This window comes from Phycodurus eques, chromosome 1, assembly GCF_024500275.1.
Source record: "Phycodurus eques isolate BA_2022a chromosome 1, UOR_Pequ_1.1, whole genome shotgun sequence".
Lineage (NCBI taxonomy): Eukaryota > Metazoa > Chordata > Actinopteri > Syngnathiformes > Syngnathidae > Phycodurus > Phycodurus eques.
Genome location: NC_084525.1, coordinates 770,001 through 784,662, shown reverse-complemented (window position 1 = coordinate 784,662; position 14,662 = coordinate 770,001). Strand labels below are relative to the sequence as shown.

Below are 14,662 nucleotides of genomic sequence, written 5' to 3'. Positions count from 1 at the left end.
TCCAACTTTAACTCCAATTGGGGGTGGATATTGTAAATCTATGTAATGAAAATACAGTTTAATAATCAAAAAAAAGAGAAGAAAAAGCAGCGGTGGGGGGGGGGGGGGAAAGGGCGATGGCGTTGCAAGAGCTGCCAGATCGGCCAATCTGGTTCCTCGTAGGAATTCCCAAAGAGGCGTCAAAAACTGCCGAGGCAGTGGCGACTCGAGAAGCGGGGCTTTGCCACTGTGACCGCCTTCTACACAGTAGCTGGGCCCACGCCTACACATCTAGTGTAGGCGTTTACCTGCAGAAAAGAAAACCGGGTCAGTGAAACACGAATGCAACATTATATATTCATATTATTTACAAAAAATATAAATATATAACAGCACAACAAAGCAAATTACAATAAGAATGTCATATGAATACCTCTTGGATAATGTCAAGCAGAACCCAACATTATCGGCTATGTAAAGGCTGTTTTTTTGTGTGTCTATAAATAGAGCTGTGTGTAACCTCACCTTCCTCATCCTCCCCCTCCCATTGGAGGAGGACTGGGCCCCCCACCAAAGTTTATTCTTCCAATCCGCCTTCGACTGCCAGGGGGACCCGGAGGACTGTGTAAGAGAGAACAATGCCGAGTGAGGCTTAAAAACTCTTCTTTTCAACATGCATCTCTGTCCTGGCTGCTCAGTACACTTTGGCTAAAGGAACAAGCTGAAATAACAACATAATAAAGTATGAAAGAGCCTTACATAGGTTTTAGCCAAGCAAGTCCTAAAATTGGTAACTCACAGTTCCCTCCAAAAGTATTGGAACGGCAAGATCAATTCCTTTGCTGAAGACATTTGAGTTTCAGATTAAAAGATGAATACAAGACAACATTTCAGAATTCCAGCTTTTATTTCATGGTATTTACATCTAGATATGTTAAGCAACTCAGGACAGAGCACCTTTTGTTTGTACCCACTGGCTAACCGAGGACCTCATGTTATCAACAAATCAGGCCTATCGCCTTCCTGGAAATTGGAGGTTCCGCTGATCTGATTAAGTGATCCCAAGAAGACGTCAAACAATAACAATACAGTGAACCACCGCTATTTGGAGAGGATGTGGACCCTACACATCCAGTAATGTACAGGAAGTCCTCGAGTTACGACATACTCGACCTACGACGTTTCGACTTTACGACGCCCGTGCCTCGTCCGCCATTATGTCCCAGCACCATCGTGTTTCTGCTTAACTAGTGCATCGTGCTTGTCTGTGTTTGTGCGCCAGGAGTACCTTTGCCTTTTTCGCCCTCCTTTTTTCACACTCTCAGCAGTTATGGTAAGTACAGCATCTTATTTTTTTATTTGAATGTATTTTAGTTTCTTTATACGAAGCGTTAACCTTTCCCGCTACAGTCACCTGACCGTGGTCGGGAGACGCAGGGGTTAACTCCCTTCTCTCGTTGCACAGCCGAGCCGGGTGGCGGCAACCATAAAGGCACGATTCGCCGATTTGCTGCTTGAATGGCTTTATTAGCTCCTCTGCACATTCGACGTCAACGGGTCCTCCGCTAATCGCTACTCTTCCCCGGTCGCCGTCACTCCGCTTGCCCCTGTACACACTCGCACCTACCCGCACTCCTTCCTCCTCCGCAGTCCCGTCTCACCCGCACATCGATGCACACGCCCACACACACTGAGCTTGCTGTCACAATCACGTGGGAAAATACCCGTAACAGAAGTATTTCGACGTAAATCTAGACTTTAACGGTGAAATCCGACTTATGCGGAAATTCGGGTTACGTTGCCAGCGTAGGAACGGAACTCGTTCGTAAATCGAGGACTTCCTGTAATTGCCTAGAAATACCACAAAATGACAGCAAATTGGTTTTCAACTGTCAGAAAAATAAAATCAGTAAATAGGCAAACGTTGAACTGCAAATATGGAGTGGTTCACTGTAATAATAATAATAGTATTCATGGAGCTTACGTACCCTCTGCCATCAGAAAAACGTGACGACCCACTAATTCCATCTTTTGTCAGGTCAGGGTGAATTATTGTTTTAAAACTGGTGGGATGGAGAAAGAATGGACAAACAGTTTTATAGTGTAATGTAACAGTGTATACGGTTTGGAAATGTAACATTGTCACTAAAAAAATGGATTTCTATTTACAAATGGCTTAAATCACCATAGATAATGGTTAGCTGTAGGACTCAACATTGGTTGACTTACAACAGGCCAAAAAACTCCACAGCTCCCCATAACAGGTCGACCAGTAAAGACAGTCGCCATGGTGACTGGCTCCTGCTGTTCAGAACTTGACCTGGGAATGACAAGTTCCAGAAGGCGACGTTAAGAATGGACGTACATACTACAGGGTGTCCCCATCCCCACCCAAAGTCTGCGCACACAATAACTCCACATTGACCGCAATGTGGAGTTATTGCATCGAGTTCTCGTGAATCTCGCAAAAACCTTTGGGGGAGAAAAAAACAAAACAAAAAACAAAAAACATTGAAGGATGGAGACGTTATTGGTTTCTTGTATAAACCTAATCCTAAAATCAAAGTTACCATGAAGACAATTAAAACATGGCCCAACCACCGACATAACACAGCAAACGTGCATTAATGCAATATATAGTACGTGACCGGGAAAGTACTTTAGCACGTTTTGAGACGAAATTCTTATTTCTCTCCTTCCTGTTGACGAGCACAGACGAGTTAGCTAACAAGCTTTAGCTAGCGGCTGTAAACACCAACTCACAAACTTCCTACTTGCATCATACATGTGAGATGTGTTGTGATCTTACGGAGAAACACTTTCCGATAAATTCTCAAGGCCTATGAGGCGATCGAGACTTTGTGTGTGGTATGAAATAGGCAGAAAGTACCGGAAAACACTCACCATTCGACACGTACACCATCTTCTACGAAATAACAACAGTCATACGCACTTACGTTTACGTATGACGCTCGCTTCCGGGTTCACAGTTGGCGAAATACCGAGCCCACTAGACACTCATATTCGTTCGTAAATATCGAACTGTTAAAGAGACTGTTCGGATTAAAGTCGGGGTGAATTTGTTTAATTGGAATAACAGAAAATCAGATGATTCCGCTCTCATGACGTTAGTTGACTCTTGCGTAAAAAGGTTGAGCTTGCCCTTTGCACTGTGACGTCACACGTCCTTCTTCCGTGTGGCAAGCTAACGCTACTGGCACCACTAGCAAACAAACTGAATTGTCATTGGACGAAGGCGAAGCCATTGCCGAAATGGCTTGAATGACGATGTTAGCCTTCTTTGCCACTTTAATTGGAATCAGACGAAAAGAAAAAGCCAGCCGTAATTCACATTTCAACAGGTAAATTCGAAAACATTTAGATCTTATAAAGCATTAAGGAAACGGCTGATTAATTCAAGCGATGACACAAAATAAGGGAAAATAAATGCAGTGCCTTAATCTTGGTCATTGTTGGTGAAGCCTAAAAGGCTAGCATCATTTGTAAATGAGCCACGCCTACCACAGCCATCTTTGATTTGGGATTTGCCGATTGATGCCATTTGATTTACTATGGAGTCAACCTTTACTGAGGCAAGGCACATGTTTTGCATGAGAAAAATCTCACTGCACACCACCTAACAAAAAAGTCACAAGTGGATACATGTCAATCATGTACTTTTGCCATCTACTTCAAGAGCATTTCATTGTTCTGCCTGTCACTATACGTCACTAGCACAGATAGTGGAACATCCATCCATTTTCTGAGCCGCTAGGGTCACTCGGGTCACGGGCGTGCTGGAGCCTATCCCAGCTTTCTTCGGGCAGGAGGTGGGGTACACCCTCAACTGGTTGCCAGTCAATCGCGGGGCACACACAAACAAACAACCGTTCGCACTCACATTCACACCTACGGGCAATTTAGAGTCTTCAATTAACCTAGCGCGCGTGTTTTTGGGGATGTGGGACGAAACCGGAGTGCCCGGAGAAAAGACACGCAGGCACGAGGAGAACATGCAAACTCCACACAGGCGGGACCGGAAGGACTGAACCCCGGTCCTCAGAACTGGGAGGCAGACGCTCTAACCAGTCGGCCAGATAGTGGAACAGAGCTACATTATTAGTCAATACTTTTCTGATGAGGAAACCCACAGCACTCAGTAATGTGCTGTGGCACTGGATGGGAATCACTGTTCATGGTTCATTGTCCTTTTATTGAAATGAAGGCAATTAACAATTAATGGCACAGTCCTCTTTTGACAGTGAAATGGATAGCGTGCTGTGGTCTATTAACCGGCTAGCTGTAGCGTTTTGCTAAATTACGCAAAAGACAAGCCAACCAAACATTTTACACAAATCCGATGATGGAGATTTGGTGCCCGCTCTGTCTCCACCACCAAGCAATTTTGCCATCTGTGGACAACCATTTCCCATCTTCTGACATTGGGTGAGAGGTGGACTGCTCACCGGCCAATCGCAGGGCAAATAAGGAAGATTATTATTTCTCCCAGCCAATCAAGTGGAGAAATGTCATGATAATAAAAAACATAATACATTACAATGTAATCGAAAGTAATAAGTACATAAGGAGCGGGATGCATTTGCTGATCATAGACTAACAATATGGTGATATATTCTTGATGTACTCATTTCACTTTCAGTTACATAAATTACCTTACTTTTTTTTTTTAAAGACTGCCTTATTGCATTGGGAACAAGGATTTTAAGCATGAAATATGGATACGCTTTTCATTGATCCTGGACCGTGTACTTAAGTTTTCTATATCAGCACACCGGTACAGAAACATGGATCCAATTTAATTGTTTTATATAATGTATATAACTTCAGAAAAAAAAATACTATTAGTTGGAATCACCACTTAAATGTATAGAAAAAGAAGTTACAATGTCAAAGGAATTATCTTATGCAGGGAGCATTTTAAAGTACTGCTCGCCAATGACAATCTATTTCCACATAACAAATTCTACAAAAAACAATCAGTACAAATCACATTTTGTATTTTCTAAGTGGAGATATCCAAATAATAATTAAAAAAAAAAAAAAAACTGACCGATTTAACGATTGGCATCCAAAATGTCAACATGCTTTCAAGTTTCACCATTTAAAACAAAGAAGGAAAAACGTTTAGTCATTTTGTTCTGTGTGAGACTGTTCAGTTACTTTCTTGTTTTCATCCTGTTTGCTGACCTCGGTGTCCAAGAGCGAATTCCCAGCAGCGCCTTCTCCCTCGCCAGAAGCTTTCTTTTGGTCTGTGCTCTTTTTGGTCTGGCCTTTCAGCTTCTGCTTCCTTCTGGCAGGTGGGATGTGTCCGTAATTGTTGTACACACTCATCACTTTGATGACCGTCCGACTGGACACGTCGCACAGCTTAGCCGAGTCGCGCACCGACATGCCTCCCAGTTGAGTGCCGACTATTTGGCCTCGTTTGAAGTCTGACAAGTCACTCATGTCTGGATCTAGCGGTAAATCGAGTGTCCCCCCCCCCCCCTGTCGAGTAACGTCCACTGTGGTCGAATGTTCTTCAGACGTGCAGAATGTGAGGTCAGGAGTGATTGTTGGTGTCTAGAGGATGACAAAAAAAAAAAAAAAAAGTACACCTGGTAAAGTTTTACATTTGCAATGCATGCAGCTCGCTACATTGCAGTCAGTTAAAATATCGTAGGAAAAAAAAAAAAACATTATTCTGTGTAGTTAATCTATATAACAGGAGTTTCACCTTTTCAATTGAACGCCTAAATAAATGACGTTTTCCACGATATTCATATTTATTGAGTTGCACCTATACTTTCAAAATTGAGTGTCAATATGGAAAAAGAAGGCCGATAGATCGATTACAAAACATACACCAATCACATATTGGGATATAGCGTGGAAAAGAAAGCAGAATGTGAACACACCCCAGTCCTGGTTCAAATACTGGATGCAATAAATGTAACAGTAGTTCATTTCAAATGGGAACGCGTGTTAAAAATAACAATTCTCACTTTCTACATTTACTGTACCATAAGTATTTATGGATGTAATCAGGTGAATATTAATTTGCTTCTCCTGTATTTCACTCTTAGTGGCAATGAGGAAGGATGCCTGTAAATCTGGCCCCGGCTATTGTAACGTGCTGCTTTCTGCCCCCCCCCCCCCGAACTCCTTTTTTTTTTTTTTTTTGCACGCCACTGGGATGTCGTCAATCATTGTTAGTTTTGCTTTTTTAAGACTCTTTTGTCATTAAGGCCGCTACAAATAAACTCGAGTGTGAACCCCGAGTTGAACAAAATTCACACCAGTTGCGCAAGAACATTCTTATAACGTAAAGGTTTTGATGCGTCGTCATGGCCAAATGAAGTATTGCAGCGATTTGCAAGCACTCATTCGGGCTAGCCGAGGAGATCATAACAAGAACAACTTCAACCAAAAGACATTATAACGACAACAAAATACGCATGTAAGAAGACATCAAAACGTAAATAAACGGTGCAAAAGCTTCAAAGTGTCGCGCTTACCGGAGAACTTGGTGAGTAAAACCTTGCCAATTCCCAGCGTTGCAGCGACAACAGGAAGGAAGCGCGTACATAAATCGCCTTTCGTCGCACGGCATTTTCCGGTGAAGGCTTTTCAATGTAAAGGTAGCGAGCGAGCGCACACGTTAGACTGGAGTTGTTTTTCTGTATTCGGGATTCAAGAAGGCACGCAAGGTCATCATTTCTATTTACAAGGTAAGTCTTTTCCGTTTTCAAATCAGATGCGTGTGTCGTATGTCATTTTTGCTCCCAGGAACCGTTTTATTAGTTGCCCCAACAAGCTACTCAGCAAACATAAATGACGACTTTACGCTCACGTCTAAAAGTGGTGTGATTTAACGTGAGTGTCGACAGTTATTTGCGGTCAAACTGTGGTAGCTAAAATCTCCGACTGTGATCGTAAACGTATCAAATTCTTGCAAATCGCTGAGCATTTCAAGTTGTCAAAATTACACCGGTTGCTTTTTACTTCGAAAGCTAAACTTCCGGCTGTAAACCGTCCTCTGGAGCCACCTGCTGGTCAGCACCTGGTACTGTTTTACTGAACCCCGCCCCTCTCAAGATGTCAAAGGTCCACTTATTGAGGTCGGTCAGGCCACGTAATAATTCTGTAATATTCCAACCAAACCAGTTTCCATTCAGGACACCACAAATAAGGACTAAAAATGGCATTTCCACTTTGACAAATTAGTTAAAACACATGGAGATTTGCTTAGTTTCAGTGTGCCTTCAAAAATTGTCCATCACTTTAGTCATGCATTTGAAGCTTTTTTTGTGCGCGCGCATCTGCTTCTTGTGGTTACCCAAAATCCAGACCACTAAGTGAGGAACAATGTTACAGCTCGCTGTGAATATTTTCGTAGCCGAGCATAAAAAGTAGCTTCAAAGTCCAAATACTGAGCCGTTGAGTGGGAAAGGGGTTTTGAGGCCTCGTCGTGCACGTAATGCTCCGTAAGACGCACGAAGCGGGACGTGGAAACTTGCACTTTGTCATTTTAATCCACAGATAACAGGACAGAGAAAGTTGTCACTGTAGCAAAATATTATAACAGCCACAGAGACGGGAAAAGGCGCTGCGGCCGGAAAGCTGAGGAGATTCCCAGTAGAACCAGGCGGGATGGGTCGGCACCCCAAGCGCCGGACAGTCTCGCGTGGACGGCGCCGGTCCCGTAATGGAAATCCGGTTCACGGGGGGGGGCTCGTCTCATTTCTCCATCGGCAACTTCCCGGGTTCTCCCTTACACGTCGGCGCCTCGCACCCAGATGACGACCGTGTGACTGGTCCTTGAATATTTTCAAGCCCTTCTTTATGACGTGCAGTACATTTCAATTGGAACATACTTCATGCATTCAACTTTTGCAACCTACATTCTTGCTGATATGTATGGAAGCTTATTGCAGAAAAAAACCAACTCCTGACTTTCGGAGTCATTTTTTTGAGGGCTTTGTTTTTTTGGAATCTTTTTTTCGGACTATTTTTTCCCGAATGACTAATAACAATACGATCTATGTGACTCAAATACAGGAATATCTCCCAGTGTCTTAAACCTATGTGAAAATAAAACTTGATCAAACTAAATAAGCCGGTCATGTCGCTTACTCCGGAGTCCGCAAAGAGTCACTTGCAGTTCGCAGGTTCTCACGTAAGCTCGATGTGTCACGTTAACTCGGAAAAAATGTGTCAAGAAAAAAACAAACCAAAAAAAAAAATATATATATATATATATTTTAAAAAAAACAAGGCCTTCAAAAAAAAAAAAAAAAAAAAAATACTCAGAAAAACAGGAAAAAAATTGGACAGAAACACCGAGAAAAAGAATTGAGAAAAACAGGATTTTTTTAAAATCCAAGTGAATGCAATACGCTTCCGTAGATGTGCAATGCAGAATCACTTCGTCGAAAAATATCCCTTTATTGAAACACTAGTTACAAAAATACTACAAAAGCAAATATGTGCAAAACATTGAAATGAAACTGGAGACTTTCAAAAGACTTTGACAGACTGATTATGTTGAACATACAAAGCAAAAAGTAAAATAAATGACGAATCCTTTACTCATTCATGTCCCGAGAACGTCGGTGTCCCCCGCCCGCATCATCGATGAAACCTCGCACGAAATTATTCATCAGGGCCAAAAGTGGACTCAGCGGCTCGCTTTCAACAATGGCAAAGAGCAAGAGGGCGATGATGACAAACACCGCGACCTGGAGCTGGACGGGCACCATTTGGCGCTCCATTTCTCTTCTCTCCAGGCTGGCGGGGCTGACCGGCGGTTTCGGGTACTTCGACACAACGGGCCTCCCCGCTGCACCCTTGATGGGCCTCCGACAGGTGGCGCTAGAACACAAAACGGGAAAAAACCCAAAAGTTTGCATAGTAGCTCAGTCAAGAAAATGTCAACTTAAGTTCACCTCGAAAGGTTATTGTGCATTTTAGGTTCACCCAAAAGCCAGGAAGAAATGTCCGTTTATTGGAAATGGGAAATAAAATATTTTATATTCATTGTTGGCAAAAAACAACACCACCAATTTGTATTAAAATGACTCTTATTTACTTTTAAAGTCTTTGAAGCCCGCCGTGTCCAATTGTGCAATGATTTACTTACTTGAAGACAACGCGTGAAGGTTGAATGGTAGAAGGCAAGTCATCTTTCGTGGGGGCCTGTGGAAGCAGAAGATCTAGTTACCAACAAAATCAAGGCCCGAAACGGACAAAAAAAAAAAATCAATGCGACATTATTCATCTAATAACACAAACAAGGCGGCTAATATTAGCACGTTGTTGTCGTTAAAGACAACAACAACACGCTATAGAAGGGTGCACCTTTGTTTCCAAGTTGGACAGGGACTCTTCGGGAGTCGAGTATGGCGACTGCCGCTCATCCGCTGCACTCGTCGTGTCCGACTAAAAGAAGCCAACATTTTTTTTTTTTTTTTGTATAAAAATAGATACACAACTGCACGTCCCACTTCAAGTTGGCCGATCACTACTGACCCTGTCGGAGTGAGTCCAAGGCTCGCGTTCGTCGCTCTCTTTCCGCTGGCTGTCGGCAACGGGAGACATCCGTTTCTCCATCTGTTGTTTCGTTTGAGAAGAGTGAAAAATCAGCGCGTGTCAATCATCCCGGAGGAGACGCCGCCGAACAACCTCCCTCAAAAGGCGAAAACGTACCTCTTCAACCATTTCAGCGATGCTGAATTTCTCGGAGGAACATCGTGAATCTCGGATCGAGCGACGGGAGACCTGCCAGATTAACGGTATCACAAGATTTGATCGACGAAACTTGCCCCCGAGGCGCTAAAAACACACAATTCCAGGCAAATGGCTTAAGGCTGAAGCTTCAAGGATTTCCAGACCCCCTCAGGCAAACGGCTGCTGGTTTGAAAGAAACTAACAAAAACTCCCGTCATTTAGAAGAGTGGCCACCTTCGAGCGGAATTCCGAGCGTTGATCTCCAATCGACGCTCCGCTCGTCTCATCGAGAATCTGAACGGCGCCGCCGCTCCGCGTTGACGATTTGGAAACTTTCTCCATAGCCGGCGCGCGGCAAAGTTCGGCCCGTCTTGAGGCACGAGTTCCGAAGCGCTACAAAAAGCGGATTCAAAATGGCTCCGAAATGCTTGAAAACATAAGACGATTAACTGCATGTTTTTACCAATCTGGATGAAGGTAAAAAGCACCGCTGGTAAACGTGTCCGTTCTGAGAGAGCACATCCAAAGTAGTCGTTAGCCGTCGATCATCAAACTATTTGGATTCAGTCTCGTTACTTCCACGCGTGGAAACGTTTGAAACGGTCTCGATTTGGAAACGACATTTCGGTATCCTACGAAAAATCCCACTCTGTGCGATGGCCACGCGTCCCGATAGTTTTGTCTCCGCATTCCACGTCAAGCCGACTCACCCGGCCGCTTTCGTGCTCATCCGACTCTTCGTCTTCCTGTTGTGGTCCTTCAGAACACACGGACGGGAAAACCAACAAAGCATAAAGGAGGGTTATCGAGCGCGGCGACACCCGTGCAACAGGAACGGCGAAGCGGGCACATCCGCTACCCGATTCGGCGTCTTCGTCGACGACTTGACTCTCGGCTCCGCGTTCGGCCCGGAGCCGCATCAGCTTCCTCTCGTACACGGCCCTGGTGGAGCCTCGCGGACGCCGACATTCTTACTGCAATTTATGTCGGCAGCAAAACTCAAACATTGCAATAACTTACCCACTATTGGCCCCGCTTTGACGCCGTACGCAAGTAAGGCAGCCCTAAGGTCGTCATCGGTCAGCACATTCTGGTCATAGTCTGGTTTTTCTCCGTCTTCGGGCTTTTCCTCCTGCGAAAACAGTAGCACGGTGGAAGCGTTTATGACCGCTACAATAGGTACAGAAACAATCTGTGAATGATAAGCATATCTGACAAAATAAAAATAGAGCAACAGCTGTTTCTCCAAAGTCGCTCACGACCACAATCAAAACGGCAACCGCGATGTCAGCCGATCGGCCGACCGTTTGCGAGCCTCGTCTTTATTTCTTTCAACTGCGATTTTCTGAAACGGATGACCGACGCTCACCATGGCGGGCGGACCACCGAGACGGACGGGACTTAATCCGGCACGCGGTAAACCGAGCGGCGGCGGCCGGGGACTCGGAACGCCTGGATGACAGCCATTCGATGACATCGCCTTGAAAGAAGCCCACTGAAAGCTTTGTGACACGCGATGATGACCACGTCACTCAACCCCAAACCCTTGCCTGACCCTGCCTGACCCTCATCCCGCCGCACGTGCAGCTTTTTCATTCAAGGTTAAAACCGGCAACTTCATTGGGCTCAACATTTTTGGAAACTATGATTGTTGTTTCGTCTCATTTGTTTGGGTAATCGCAAAGGTTCTTCGGCAAATCTCGCCGAAGGCAATGTCGTGAAGAATTGGGCTCCAGAGGTCTCGGGGAGAAGTTAGTTCTTCTCCACGAGACTTCGGAAAGGGGCGCTTCAGAACACGAAGCCGAAAAATTGTAACCCAAAGAGTCCCGAATCTCAAAAGTTGCTCCACGGCAAACCAAGAAGGGAAATGTTATTTGCTTTTATCTATGCGCTAATTGTATCGATGTTGATCAGTCCGCTCTTCAAAAACGGGATCTCCGGGAAGAAGACACAGAGCCTTGAGCCTTGAGTCCAGCGTTCTCGTTTGCACTCGTGATGGGACGGATTTTGCACAGTCTCGAGTAATCCGGGAGTTTTTTTTTGTTTTTTGAATCAAGCGCGCGTCGACCGAGGCGCGATTCGCTAGTGGGGAACGACAAACGTCACTTGTCCTACTGCGTTTGTTGATTTCAATACAAGAATGCAAGACGAGCAAAAAGGCCACCGCGAGAAGTTGCGATGCCAATCAAGGTTTTGGCCAGCAGGGGGCGTTTGTGTGCACGCGAAGCTCTGCAAAATGAACCGATTTGATGCAAATGCGAACTTTCGAACTTTCCAACTTTCCCTCAGCCCTCCTAACGAACAAATACATTGTCACTGACTGCGCATTGAACACGCAAAAGGAACACTCACTGTCACGTGCTCTTCCTCCTCCTCCTCCTCCTCCTCGTCCTCGTCCTCACTCGAGAAAGCAGTTATGCTCCACTGGTAGAAATGTTTCTTGGATAAGTATTCCGCTTCAGCCACCTTCTTGATGGCGAGAGGTCCCTCCTTCAACATCGGCATGTCAAATGGATCCATGTGAATAATAATAATCATTAAAAAAGAAGCCTTCAGCAGCCGCCCTGCCTGCCTGAGCGCGCGCTCATCTGACCACAGCTGGGACTGATGACTTGATTGACAGCCGCCTCCATTAAAATGCAGGCCATCGTTAACGAGCCGACGAGCGGTAGAGGGACAACGTTCGGAAATGAGCACCATCCTGGGGAAACGCGGCCGGAATATCCAAAATGGAACGACGACGTGAAGTTTGATAGAAGAGCGGAAAGGTTTTTGAGGAAGCCGCTCGTTGTTGAGGAGCTCGAAAAGAAGAATTTCAACCCGCATGAAACACAAGTGCAACTTCAAAATAACATTGCTGAAATCCTCATTCAAGTCCTCGTGGTATGTGGTTGCTGCGGTGACCCGGGGTCACCCGGGGTCACCTTGCTTGATGGAAGAGTTCTCTTTTCTCAGGCTTACACAGAAATGTCCATCTATCCATCCATCCATCCATCCATTCATCCATTTTCCGAGCCGCTTCTCCTCACGAGGGTCGCGGGCGCGCCGGAGCCCATCCCAGCTGTCGTCGGGCAGGAGGCGGGGTACAGTACCCTGAACCGGTCGCCAGCCCATCGCAGGGCACATACAAACAGACAACCATTCGCACTCACAGTCACAGTCACGCCGACGGGCAATTTCGAGTCTCCAATTCATGCATGTTTTTTTGGGATGCGGGAGGAAAGCGGAGTGCCCGGAGAGAACGTGCAAACTCCACACAGGCGGGGCCGGGGATTGAACCCGGGTCCTCGGAACGGTGAGGCCGACCACCGTGCCGCCACACAGAAATGTTTTTTATTTATTTGATTTGATATAGATGAAATGAAAATATCAATTAGGCTGGAAATTCTCATTCACTGCTCACTCTCAATTTTATTTTGCTTTCAAATACAACTAAAAGAAGGCAAAAGTCATTGCTGACAATTCATAAAATCACGTTTTTTTTCCAGATACGAACACATTTGAGCTTTTTTCTTTTTCTTTTTGGGCCGATTATTCAGCCAGCAGTATTGAGTTCATCGTTCACCGAGGTGGAGCTCGCGCGAGAAGGTCGGCCTCGATCGTTGACGTCCGGATGGAAGACGCGAAAACGGGCAAAGATGTCTTCGCAATTTGAACCCCGAAAGAATATTCAGCCTCGGCATATGGCGCTGAGAACGACGACGCCACCCAAAACCAAATACGGTCGAAATATGCCGCACGAGACGTCTGTCGGTCATTAAATAAGCAGTTCGTTCAGTGGAGCAATGTCGGGGTTCTTTTCTTCATTTACATTAAAGGGGCGAGCGTCAGTCGAGGCCAATTTCACAGTCTGTGACGTCCTAATGTTCGTTCCATCGGAACGATCGCTTGTGTACTCTTCACGCAACTGTTACTACTATAATAATAATAATCATCATCATCATCATCAATATGTATGTAGCCCTGGGAAAATGATGCCGCTATGAGACCACTAGAGGACAGCAAAGATATTTGAAACTTCAACGGGGCAGCTTGGCAGTGGTTAGTTTTTCTGCCCTTTTCAAGCTGTGCGGTCCCAGGTTTGAATCTCTTGGCATTGTGCCCCTGTACTTGTGTGGGTTTCCGTCAGGCTTTCCAACTCGCTCCCACGGTCCCAAAACACGCACGTGTTAGGTTAATTGAAGACTGAATTGTACATAGGTGTGCAAGGTTGTTTATGCGGCCTGTGACTGACTGCTGATCGGTCCAGGACTCCAGGGACTCCAGGCTACCCTGTCTCTCTCTCGCCTAAAGTCAGCCGGGACCTTAATGAGGACAAGCGCCTGTGGAAAATGCACGAATGTTTGCTCAATGTCTGGTTGTCCTTTTTTAAAATGTTTTTTTTTTTTTTTTTTTTACACCTCCTGAGAAAAGCCTTCTGTTTCTTCAGGCGTGCCTTCATCACGTGATAACAGGGATAATATACAATTCTTTATTTGGATATGGACCTTTTTGACCTGAGCTCCCAGACCTCCCTTTGGACTAATGAATAAAAAAAAGAAACAAAGCTTGAGCTTCTTTGATGCAAACTTGGAACTGAACTGAAGTTCCTGCAATGCTCAAACCAAAGGTGAAAGATCAGACGTGTCAGACAAAACATGGCTACTTCTCAGAGCGGCTCCAGGCAGGCAGTGTGGGTTAAAGTTCATTCACAACAAGATATAAAAATAGTCTAGATGACGGCGGTCTTCGGTTTGTAAGAATATGCCGTCACGCGGCACGAGACGGTACGCCCAGTTACCGCCATACTTACTGTTTTTCTTCGGATTGTTTTGTACGTATGGCCACGTGGTTTTCGAACAAACATTTCCTGCGATCATAGCTTGACTACTCGGACGCGTTCCGACGCACAGCACGCACGAGTACATAGAAGCAGGAGTCCATTGTGAACATTTTACGTTCGTTTCTTTTCTTT

At 45.1% G+C, this 14,662-nt stretch overlaps 2 protein-coding genes across 2 annotated transcripts; both read right to left on the bottom strand.

Moving 5' to 3' along the window:
- Positions 1-500: 500 nt before the first annotated feature.
- selenok (selenoprotein K) lies at positions 501-3,141 on the bottom strand. Its single transcript, XM_061670963.1, has 4 exons — positions 2,884-3,141; positions 2,209-2,299; positions 1,968-2,042; positions 501-600 (listed from the first exon to the last, which is right to left on the bottom strand). Exons 1-4 carry the CDS (start codon positions 2,900-2,902, stop codon positions 501-503), a joined length of 285 nt encoding a protein of 94 aa, XP_061526947.1. The 5' UTR covers positions 2,903-3,141.
- Positions 3,142-8,400: 5,259 nt separating this feature from the next.
- Positions 8,401-12,213, bottom strand: LOC133403881 (lamina-associated polypeptide 2, isoforms beta/gamma-like). The gene is made up of 12 exons (XM_061679255.1): positions 12,061-12,213; positions 11,078-11,188; positions 10,729-10,840; positions 10,568-10,660; positions 10,419-10,465; positions 10,172-10,216; positions 9,943-10,101; positions 9,688-9,813; positions 9,511-9,591; positions 9,340-9,420; positions 9,122-9,177; positions 8,401-8,853 (listed from the first exon to the last, which is right to left on the bottom strand). Exons 1-12 carry the CDS (start codon positions 12,211-12,213, stop codon positions 8,568-8,570), a joined length of 1,350 nt encoding a protein of 449 aa, XP_061535239.1. The 3' UTR covers positions 8,401-8,567.
- Between the last annotated feature and the right edge of the window lie 2,449 nt (positions 12,214-14,662).